Here is an 11,680-nt window from a genome sequence, read left to right as displayed (position 1 = left end):
AAAGTGAGCAACATTTTATAACCCTCTTATATATATTTGCTCATGTGCAAAATGACACTTAATTCATAAAATGACCGAAAAAGAGTGATTCATTTAAGTAGATTTATTTTTAATCAATGATGGTTAATTAATTGCTTGTTTTTCAAATGAAGCTAATGTACTTCAGTTCAACGCCAATACAGTATACTTTTAGAACTGGAGATCTGATTCTCCTAAGTCTTTAGCGGCCAGAAATTTTCTTTTGAGATGAATGTGCTTTATTTTGATTTTCTCCGGTATTTTTATTTTTGATATTAATAAGTGTGGGTTTTTTGTTGGTAAATTTGGTGAAATTTGTGAACTTTTTGGTTATTTGTTGCAAACTTCATTAATATTCAATTGGATAACATAGTAAATGAATATTTTAATTAGCTATAGTACGCAAATTTGTTGCAAATTTAGGCTTTTTTGCATTGTTGTACTAAACTTGGTGTTATGTACATGGTGAAATCAACATATGATTTCAAGTTTAGTTTTGTAATTAATAAACGTGCAATGAAAACATCATTCAAAATAAAGATTCAACTTCAGCTTGATTACTTACTCATTTATACGTAATTTATTTCTATAAATTTTAAACGTAATAGGATTTCTAAGGGGCAAATTTAAAGACTTATTTGCTTTTTGATGCAACAACAATAAGGCGACAACATGAAACCTTTGTGACTTCTACAAGTAGAAGCAACACAAAGTCAACCATTAAATTAGTAGGCACGATGAAAACATTAGAAAAACTGACAAGAATAATGATGCAACAACAATCGACAACAACAAATTTACCGATGTAGATGCCATTTACGGCCCGTTTAGTAACATGGTAATGATGTAATGGGAATGAAATGTTGTAATGGCAATAGTAATGAAGGAATGGATATGAGAATTGGTAATGAAAATTCTTTTGTTTGGTGTGCATGACTAAAGAATGGTAATGGAAGATAATATTCCATTAATTGCATTTGGTTGTTAGTAATAAAAAATGGTAATGACTCTTAGTTTCATTATTGTATATTTGTATCTAAAAGCATTATTGTATCTAAATTATTTTATCTAATGATTCTTTTTTTAATAATAATTTTTTTGTGGATAATTACATACATTATTTTTTTTTTCTTCATTATTTTTTTGGACAATTGCATCGACTTGCAATTACAAATAATAATATTTTCTTCATGCATTCTTTACACTGCAAATACTTGACAATTACAAACAAGTTTCAATTAAGTAGCCATACTAGTACTCTTCAACCGAGAAAATTAGCTAGTGTTTAGGCATAGAAATTACGATAAAAAGTCCATTCCTTTTGTGACTACCAAGTTCATACTTTTTTAAAACACACCTACATTTTTACCAACACAGAAAGTATAACCTAAAGTTCAACCATTTTACATCATAATATTTTTAAAATCTATCAACACTATCATTTTAGCAAAGATTTAACAAACATAACTTTGGACTCATCCGGCACACTGTAGAATATCTCCACCTTCTTGTCATCTAAGCCAATAATTGTGGTAGCTTCGACAACTTCTATTGGTGTCAGTTCTTGCAAATTACTCAATACTCCAAAAAGGTTAGTTCTCTTCTCACCTATCTCCACATCTCGTAAAAATGATTTCTTCATATCCATCATGATTGAAGTAGACTCCTTTTCAACATCAATCAAAGCTGTCAATGCAGTGGCTAGCCCACTTAGCTCTTCATTTTCAATTTTCCTTCTTCTCTTACGATCTCTTCGGTCACTTGATTGTCCAATCGCTAGAGTTGAGCTAATAGCATCATCATTCTTTTCAGCCTCATTCTTATCACCTTCTTCATCGTCTCCGGGCCCCTTGACCATACTTCCACTGGCACGATCCTTGGCGTAAATCTCACAAAGCTTGTCATAAAGAGGAAACGGTTTACAAAATAGAGCAACAGCTCCATCTTTTCCCTGGAGCATATCTTACAATTATATATCAATCAAATGAAAGAAACAAAAATAATAGCAAAACAATGATTAATAGCTACTGTTAACAAATTAAATAAAAGAAAATACCTGAGCCCATCCCATAAAGACTTCCTTCTCACCAGTTACCATTTTTGTAGCATCATCCCAACCAAAACCACTAACTTGCTTCTGAATTTCAAGAATATATCCCATTTGTCTCTTAAAAATCTTAATTTTGGATTCAATATGTGGCTTACCCTTCAATCCACAATAAGGAAATCGCTCATTCATTTTCTTTTCAATATATGTCTGATAACCTGTCCTATAGCCTGTGTCACACTTCCAATTTGAATTCTACATCTCAAGTAGAATGTCAACAAGGGCATTCTCCTCCAATGAAGTCCACATTCTCTTATTTTTTCCTCTTCCTCGACCTTGAATCTCATCACCCATGTTAGTTATTATATATCTGTCATACAATGGTGGCAAACAATACCAAAGTATCTTTGTAAGACAAGAATATTTTATAACTAATCAATCAAAAAACAACTTATGTTTGTAGTTCAACATAAAAGCTAGTCCTAAAAGACTAAAAATTGAAAAACCAACTAAAATAAGAAACTATCCATTACTAATGTCTCCTGGCCAAGAATGCATCATACATATCTTGAGCTAATGTGTTTCTAAAGTTAGTCCATTCTTCAGATGTGTCACAATTTTGAATGTAGTCTCCATCATCTTCAATTTCATCATTCTCTCCTTCCTCTTCCATATATGCATCTAAAATAGCTTCCATTGGATCAACGCTCATTTGTTGGCGAATAAGGTTATGAATATACACACAAGCCAATATTATATCTATTTGAGTGCTGAGAGGGTACTTGGTGCCTTTGGCAAGAACTTCCCACCGTACTTTCAACAAACCAAAAGCTCGTTCAATCACATTTCTAGCTGAAGCATGCCTCATATTGAACAACTCTTCCTTAGAGCGTGATTGCTCCAATCCCTTCTCCATTCATGATAAATTGTTCTTCTATAAGGTACAAGAAATCCATCACAATGTTTATATCCTGCATCCCCTAGATAATAATTACCTAGGTGAAAAAGTGAAAAACCAATGAGTTAAGCTAGATTATTGGTCATTGTTGCTCCCTTAAAAAATCTTTACACATAAGAAATTGATTTCTGACCTCTAGCCACTTTTAATCCATTATTTCTATTTAAAGCACTTCGAAGTACTCTTCCATTGGCAGCTGAACCTTCCCAACCCGCCAAAACATATATAAATTGTATATTCGGTGCACAAGCTCCTAAAACATTTGTTGAGATGGTATTTTTTCTTAACCTATGACGTGATTTATCTATCGCAGGCACATTTACATCAATCAAAGTTCCATCAATAGCACCTATACAATTCTATAAAAAGGGGTGTGATTAATAAAAGTTAAAAATCGATATGTGTTTTCTATCTATTAATAAAAAAAATACAAGATTTACCTTGAACCATTTCCATCTTTCATCTGTGCTATTCTCGGGAATCGGTTCAGGTTTCTTGAGGAGCAAACTCAAAAGTTTTAACACAGCTTTTAACGCATTATTAAAATGTCTGCTTATAGTTTCTCCTGACCGTTGAAAATCGAATTTTATTTTCCTATTCTTCTCCTCAAATGCAAGTAGATGCAAAAATATAGCAACCATTTCTTCCACTACCATGTTCTTAGTATCCCTTAACCCTCCAACTTCACGAACCAATGAAATGAAGATATTAAACGTGCGACGATCCATCCTAAGTTGCTCAATGCAAGCAATATCACTCTCCACTATCATTCCATCTAAATGTGCTAATCTATGGATAGGATTATGCAGACTAGGTTGCTTAGACATCCTAATTCTTAGTCTTCTTCTAAAAATGAGGATTATCCTAATCAAAATCAGCATCATTACTCTTCTAATTTTTCTTCGCTTCATAGCAAACCAAAAAAACAATAAAGTCCTTAGGCGATTGTTGAAGACGCGCCATAACTACATAAATCATAGCATAAGTAGATGATAAGTCACAAGATCAACAAATGGAAGCAACAAAGTAGTAAATAATGCACATAAAGTTTTCTGTATAATTCTACAAATGGTACATCAGATAGATTATAAATAGACTCCCCCAAAAAATTGTATTCTAATTTAAATTTTAGTTGATATATTCCAGAGAAGAAGATTTTGCTAAGTAGTAAATAATGCACATAAAGTTTAATAGAGGCAACAAAGTAGTACAACCAAGGCTTGCTATCCTCTAAGAAGAAACATATTCTAGCCATTACACTTCAAATTGTTTTTTTATGAAAAAAAAAGACAGTGACAAGAGAATCACATAGCATTTCTATGTATATGAAGGTTTTAATGTACAAATAATGTGCGAAGCTACATTGAAGCTAATGCCTGGTTTCTGAAGTTACTTAAGGCTTGATTGGATGCTATTGATAATGTATAATGTTATGTCTTGCTAATGCCTGGTTTCTGGAGTTGGTAGAGCCATCAACACATCTTAAAATTAAGGACATTTGTTCTTGATGATTAGAATCAGGAGTCCAATCCAACACATCAATTCTTTTTGAATAAAATGACTCAAGTAATGATGATGAATTTTACCAATTGTAATTCGCTCAACATGCTCAAACATAACGTTTGAACTAATCCTAAGAAATTCCCATTTCCTTTTTCATCTAAGTTCACACCAAGTAGCCATATTCAAAATGTGATCACTACTTGTTTCATGTTCTTTAACTCTGGCACTCAAATGATTCCAGTTAAAAAATCCTTCATAAACTAAAGCACCTTTTACATTCTCTTTGTTAAAAATCTTACAACAAAAGCAAAATACTCTATCAAGCTCCTTTGAGTAAACAAGCCATTCTCTATCACAAGCTTCACCATTGGGCAAATATCGTACATATAAAGCTGAAAAAAAATCTACGATTAACAGTGTTTTTAGGACCTTTAACTATGCTCAAATCTCTTTTAGGGCCATGTAAAGCCAAAATATCAATCCAGTTTCTAGGTCATATAAGTCAAGCATGTTATTGTCATTGTCATAATCATCACAACAATCTAATGCCAATACTTCTACAAGCCAACAACAACCTGTGTAAAAGACATTCTATAACTATAGCTTATACTGATTCAAACACATAAAAGAGCCACAATTACCCACCTACAATTACCAAAAACATTGGATTTGGCTAAATCAAGTATGATAAGTTTTGTAATTTCTAAAACAGGTTAGCAAAAAGGAAGAAAGAAAGGATGGAGGAAAGGGTAAAAGACAGAAGCGACAAAAATCAGAAAGCAACAGTGTATGCAAAGATCAAGATCAGTACGCACTTTCCCCAATTCTTCATCAGCTAAACACTAGTTTTGCTATCAAATCAAACAAAAATACTCTTATATTTCTCCTTTTTCATAAGAAATTAGTCATCAAATCCTAAAAATGATCTATAAATCAAATCTGAAACAAATAAGTCTATACATCAAATCCTAAACAAATAAGTCTATAAATCAAATCCTAAACACTTAATTAGCACAATCGAAACACTGTACTTGTTAAATCGTTAAATTACGCAATCAAAGTAATTATAGGCTGTTGTTTTTGAAAGAAATTTTGAAATTTTGAAAATTTTGAAAAGTTTTGAAAGAAACGAAGAACTACGCATTTGATTTGAATACGAAACAAAAGGAATTTCATAGGATTTTCGATAAAAACCAATAATTAAAAACGTATGAACACAAAAATTAAAATCAGAAAACAAGGGTAAAGAGACGATGAATACCTGATTGAATCTGAAGGACAGTAGCAGAGCAAAAGGAAACAGAAGATGATGAATACCTGATTGAATTTGAAGGAGAGTAGCAGAGCAAAAGGAAACAGAAAGAAGGGAGAGAAAGCTTGAAGAGAAATCAGAGAAAGGAACGCGCATTTGATTTTATTTTATTAACACAGCAATAATCCATTACCATTGCAACCTAATACTGGTTGTTTGATGGTAATGAAAATGTGTAATTTCATTACCGAATTTTATTACCATCTATTATCATTGAAGGCATCCAAACGACCAAATTTTTTATTACTTAATTTTATTACCATTACTGCCCTCTAATACCATGTACCAAACGGGCCCTTAGTTGGACCAACAATTTCGTATGTATACATTAAAATCATAATACGATTACGTTGTTGTAAACAACCTAAATTCTACTTAGTTAAACTATAAAATTAATGCAATAAAATATAATTAATGTTAATTACTTAGCTTCAAACTAAAATTTTAGCTTTAAAAGGGTTTCTTTGGGGATTTAGTAAGTTGGGTTCTGTATAAGGTCTTGGGCCGTATTGTAACACCCCATAATTAGGTCCAATTTAAAAAAAGATTTTTAAGGAATAACATAAACCAAAGTTAATCATGGAAGTATTACCGCCACATCTATTTCTGATAAGGAATAAATGTAAGACTAAACAAATATTCCCTTCGTTCTTTTATGTCTGTCCACCTTACTATAACGGGTAGTTTTAAAAGTTTGTCCAGTTTAGAATACTTTCCATTTTTGAAAATCTTTTTTTCCTAATATACCCTCATAACCCCTCCCATTTTCCCTATTATACTTGGTATATTCACTCTCTCTCCCTTATTTCTCTCTATGAACCACTCCTTCATTATTACTCTCTCAATTATCGTCTCTCTGATCTCTCCTTTCCTCACTCTCTCTCTTAAAATTCGCCATTCGCAGGCTTCTTTAAACCTTTGCTCCCTGTTCTTGGTTTACCTTTAGTTCATTTTTATATAAAGATTGGCATTTTCTCTACATTTTGAGGTGAGTTTCGTATTTTTTGGCCAAAAACTCCAAAATCAACCCCCTGTTCTTTATTCGCCATTAACGTTTGTTCAAAGCTCTATTTGATCTTTGTTCCTTCTTTTTTCGGGTTTAAAGCAAAAAAAAAAAAAAAAAAAAAAACCTGAACTAGATCGTGCTTTGAATTTTGAGTATGGAAAACAAGAGATCTACTAGTTCCTATGTTCCGGCTTGAAAACGTTAACTGTTTCCGCATACTTTTGAGCGGAAACGCTAATCTATTAGAAACGGAAACAATTACTTTCAGCTCATACCAAACAACTTGGAAAGGATAAGGTTACAATTTACTAAAGCTAGACAGGTTTGGTGCAAATACTGATGAGTTTCTGTTTCGTTTTTTGATTCTAATATGATTGTTGAACTACCTATTAGAAGCTTTCACATTCTGGTAAGCTGCTATATGTCCCTGAGCTACTATTCTATCATTTTTAAATACATCGATTTACATGAATGCACATTTTAACATCCTTAGTAGTTAGTACGTACAGGCAACACGAGATTTTTCCATCCCAATAAATTCCTCACGTCCTTCTCTTCCATCCAAACAGTGCTAATAACTCCTCCTTAGACTCTGCCTCCCATAGAATTATTCCCCACACTCTCTATGCTCAATATTATTAATATGTAGATGTGGATAGTAATTCCATATTAGCCCATTAAAAATTGTTTTCTTAGATACTTTGTTAGTTTCATCCTTTGTAATTTATTCCTTCCCTATTCCCGTATTTTTTGAAAATATTAATAACATGGTGTTTGGTATTATAATTTAAATGGAATTAGTCATTACTAATTATTCGGTGTGTTCTACATGCAGCAACATAAAGTTGATTTCTATAAATTAAATATTGTGACAGAGTTTGTACCGGAAAATACACCTCAAAATCTTACAAAATCATCACATACTTTAGAGAAGATTGAGATTTTGTACATTTTACTTACTAGTTTACATATTGTTAAAGAGTTTGTAATTTTTTTTGGTTTTGTAAGTGTTTTTCTAATACATTTATGTTTTTTGGGAATCATTTATACAATATGGTTATTGTTTTGTAATTTTTGTTGTAATATAACGAATTCAAAGTGACGGAAGAGTACTAAGTAATCCAATTTAAATTGTAGTTGAGTTTGAAATTTGATTTCGCGTCAAAAGTTTTGAACTTTAGGCCTTACTAAATAGTAGACTAATACTGATTTGGGACAAGATGATTAGTTTGAAATAGGGGTATTATAATTTGGCTTGATGTGTAACAATGCGCCTCACTACTCACTAGAGTGAACTAATAAAGCACTAGATTATTATGACATTTTTATTTTAGTACATAATATAAAAATTTTGATTTGGAGGAGCTTTTGATGTTGAAAAGTATTGTTACATGTTGATTACAATATTGCTTTGAGTTGATAGTACATTAGAATCATGATGTTTAAGAGTATATTAGAGACCTTTCTTTGAAGACTTTGATGGTGTTTAATGTCGTAAATTGATATTGGGATACTTCCTTAGGCTCATGACTTCATATACTTCGCTTACCAGGCTAGAAGACATATATTGCCTACTCTCAGGCATGGCCACGGGGCGGGTTACCCGGAACCGAACCGCTTGGAACCGGATCCGTTTGCGACAGGTTCAGAACCGCCCCGAGCCGCGGAACCGTGAAACCGCCGGAAAAAAAGTTGCCGGAACTGAGAAACCGCCGGAAAAATACTTCATGAACCGGAGCTAAAAAACCGCGGTTTGGAACCGGAACCGGTCCGGGTGAACCGGTCCAACGGTTCCATGGAACCGGGACCGGTCCGGGTGAACCGGCTCAACGGTTCCATGGAACCGGAACCGCGAAAACTAGCCGTTATGTAGTCGTTGCATTTTCCCCTATAAATACTCATCACTTTCAATCATTTTCATTCACAACTCATCTCTTCTCCTACTCTCTCTACTTACTCTCTCTACTGAATTCTTTAATTACGCAATTATTCTCTTAATTACATAATTAGTCTTTTAATTATTTCTTAATTTAGTTAATTACATAATTAGTCTATTAATTATTTATTTATTTCTTAATTCTATTATTATTTCAATATTATCAATCATGTCTTCATTTTTGAAAAAAGCCTCAAAAAAAGTTACTAAAGTGGCAAAATCATTGGGAGGTTCCAGCTCCTCCAAAAGAAAGGCCACTTCTACTCCGTCGGTATCAACAACACCTTCCATTAGTAATTATAATTATGAACCAAATTATCCAGAAGGGTACGACCCAAAATTACATAATTATGCAGAAGAAATGGAAAGAGAAATACAAATTGATGAAGAAGAACAATAAGAAGAGGAACCAACGACCCCTATTGGGATACATATATCTTGATAGTCATCAACAAGATCACATGAAGAACAACAACAACAAAGACAAGCTCGTGGTAAACGAGTCAATTTCCAAACTATCGGTTAGTTTTATAATTTTATTCTTCAAATTAATTAAATTTTAAATTATTTATTTATTTAATTATAGTTTTATAATTTTAAATTATTTATTTAGATGAAGATGAACCACTAAAACAACCTTTTCCGGCAATGCCACCTCCTAGTGGTAGAGCTGTTTCACATGTGTGGTCGTATTTCACAAAAGAACCAACCGAGAATCCAGATATTTTCTTATGCACTTGTCAAATTTGTGAAAGTCAAGGAGTAAAGCCCTTAGTTTCATACAGTTTCGCCAGAGGTAAATACTTTTTAAGTTTTTTATACATACATTATATATTCATATTTTATAAAAATTTATTTATTGTGTTTTGTGAATACGTGTTAGGTGGTGGTACGGGATCTTTTAACAAACATTTGGCAAAGAAGCATGGAATCACAAAAGAAACTCATGCAGCAAGCGGCAGCGGGACCACAAGTGGAACTGGAAGCCGACAGACACAGTGGGACATTCCCAGCACAGGTATGCCTTTTAGATATAATCGTAATGATATGATTGATGAATTTTCTAGGTATGTAATTTGTGATGAATTGCCTTTTAACCACGGTGAAAGTAGGGCATACGAGCGTTACGCTAGAAAAACTATGCAACCACAATATAGAGCAATCCCTAGGAGCACTCTTAAAAGACGCACAATTAAATTATATGAATCAATGCGCTATGAATTAGTTGAAATGTTTAAATCTTTTAATGGTAGGGTTAACATAACAACTGACATTTGGTCTGCTCCCCCACATTTAGAATCTTATATGTGTGTAACAGCACATTGGATAGATCAAAATTGGATTATTCAAAAAAGAATAATTGCTTTTGAGACAATGCCAGAAAGACATACCGGTGAAAACATAAAATATAGATTAGTAGAGATATGTAGAGAATGGAAATTATTAGATAAGATATTTTGTTGTTCAACTGATAATGCAACCGCGAACATTAAATGTCTAGAACTTTTGTATAACGAACCTGCATTTAGTTTTATCCTTGGGGGTAGCTTATTACACATACGTTGTTGTGCGCATATAGTTAACTTATCTTGCCAAGCTGGCATAAAACAATTAAGCGATTTATTAGAACCAATTAGGGATATAGTGAAGTGGCTTAGGATTGGAAAGATAAAGAGACGATACAAACAATTATGTGACCAATATCAACTTAAAAAAGTGTATTGGTCATTGGATACTCCTACACGTTGGGGCTCAACCAACGATTTATTAAGAAAGGCGATTGCTTATCGTCCAGTTATAACACAACTATATAGTGAGTGTACAGATAGTTACATAGCTGATGACACTTGGGAATTAGCTATAGGTGTACATAACATATTAGAAGCGTATGACCACGCGACTAAGATTTTTTCATATGTTTATGAACCGAACGTTCACTTAGTAATAAGTGAGTGTGTTACTATTTTTTATCATCTCCTTAAATATACGCATGATGATACTAAACCATATTTGAAGCCGATTTTTGCAGATATGATGGAAAAATGGAAGGCATATTTTACCGAATTTCCTTATATTTATGGAATCGCAACCATTTTGGACCCATGTTTTAAAACTGAGGTCCTTACTAAAGTAATAGGATTTTACTACCAATCGTTAGATCGCCCGCCTACTGATGTACATAATTATGTAGGAACATGTAAAAAATATTTAGCAGAACTCTATGATTATTACGCTAGTGTGTATAACCCAAAACGCGATACGTCTAGGCGTGCTAGCGTTTAATATAATGAGTCAAGATGATAGTTTTGTAGGATCATCTTCTTCCTCGACCTCATATTTAGAACTAGATAGTTATCTTAAACACCACTTTGAAGTAGACCAAGGTAGCTATAATATTTTACAGTGGTGGAAAGAAAAATCTGTAAAATTTCTCATTTTATCGAGAATTGCAAAGGATATCCTTGCAATTCCCGCGTCAACAATTGCGTCGGAGTCTGCTTTTAGTGCAGGTAGAAGAGTTTTGGACGAAAAGAGATCTCGTCTTGCTCCACAAAGTATTCAAATATGTGTTTGCAAGAAAGATTGGGATCAAGCGGAGATTCGAACACAAGGACTAAGGAATGATGATGATCAAGACGACGATGATGATCCATGGATGATGATGGATACATTTGCATCATCGTCAGGAGGAGAGTCAGCGGAAGCATCTAACCAACCACATGATGATGACGAAGACGAATAGGATCAATCCGACAATGATAAATCAACATTCAACAACTATAAATAAAAGGTATGACAAAGAACTACGTGGGCTTTGATTCCTTCGGGATACGTAGGCAGCTTAGTATTCCTTTGGGTACTAGGTTCAAGTCCATTTTCTCCCTTTTTTTTATTAATCA

General features: G+C 33.2%; 2 protein-coding genes across 2 annotated transcripts; both read right to left on the bottom strand.

Moving 5' to 3' along the window:
* Positions 1 to 1,164: 1,164 nt before the first annotated feature.
* On the bottom strand, positions 1,165 to 2,342 carry LOC130812743 (uncharacterized). Its single transcript, XM_057678320.1, has 2 exons — positions 2,075 to 2,342; positions 1,165 to 1,969 (listed from the first exon to the last, which is right to left on the bottom strand). Exons 1-2 carry the CDS (start codon positions 2,255 to 2,257, stop codon positions 1,457 to 1,459), a joined length of 696 nt encoding a protein of 231 aa, XP_057534303.1. The 5' UTR covers positions 2,258 to 2,342; the 3' UTR covers positions 1,165 to 1,456.
* A 129-nt stretch (positions 2,343 to 2,471) lies between these two features.
* On the bottom strand, positions 2,472 to 5,934 carry LOC130812741 (uncharacterized). Its single transcript, XM_057678319.1, has 4 exons — positions 5,788 to 5,934; positions 3,464 to 3,988; positions 3,157 to 3,382; positions 2,472 to 3,060 (listed from the first exon to the last, which is right to left on the bottom strand). Exons 1-4 carry the CDS (start codon positions 5,932 to 5,934, stop codon positions 2,930 to 2,932), a joined length of 1,029 nt encoding a protein of 342 aa, XP_057534302.1. The 3' UTR covers positions 2,472 to 2,929.
* Between the last annotated feature and the right edge of the window lie 5,746 nt (positions 5,935 to 11,680).

This window comes from Amaranthus tricolor, chromosome 5 (assembly GCF_026212465.1).
Source record: "Amaranthus tricolor cultivar Red isolate AtriRed21 chromosome 5, ASM2621246v1, whole genome shotgun sequence".
Taxonomy (NCBI): Eukaryota; Viridiplantae; Streptophyta; class Magnoliopsida; order Caryophyllales; family Amaranthaceae; genus Amaranthus; species Amaranthus tricolor.
This window is presented reverse-complemented; position numbering and strand designations above follow the sequence as displayed.

Bases quoted from the DNA above. Each gene is read 5' to 3' on its own strand.
- LOC130812743 (XM_057678320.1), bottom strand. From the start codon at position 2,257: ATGAATGAGCGATTTCCTTATTGTGGATTGAAGGGTAAGCCACATATT. The intron at 1,970-2,074 runs GTATTTTCTTTT...GATATGCTCCAG, and splicing joins TCTTTATGGGATGGGCTCAG to GGAAAAGATGGAGCTGTTGC.
- LOC130812741 (XM_057678319.1), bottom strand. From the start codon at position 5,934: ATGCGCGTTCCTTTCTCTGATTTCTCTTCAAGCTTTCTCTCCCTTCTT. The intron at 3,383-3,463 runs GTAAATCTTGTA...CCCTTTTTATAG, and splicing joins AAAGATGGAAATGGTTCAAG to AATTGTATAGGTGCTATTGA. The intron at 3,061-3,156 runs GTCAGAAATCAA...TTTTTCACCTAG, and splicing joins TGGATTAAAAGTGGCTAGAG to GTAATTATTATCTAGGGGAT.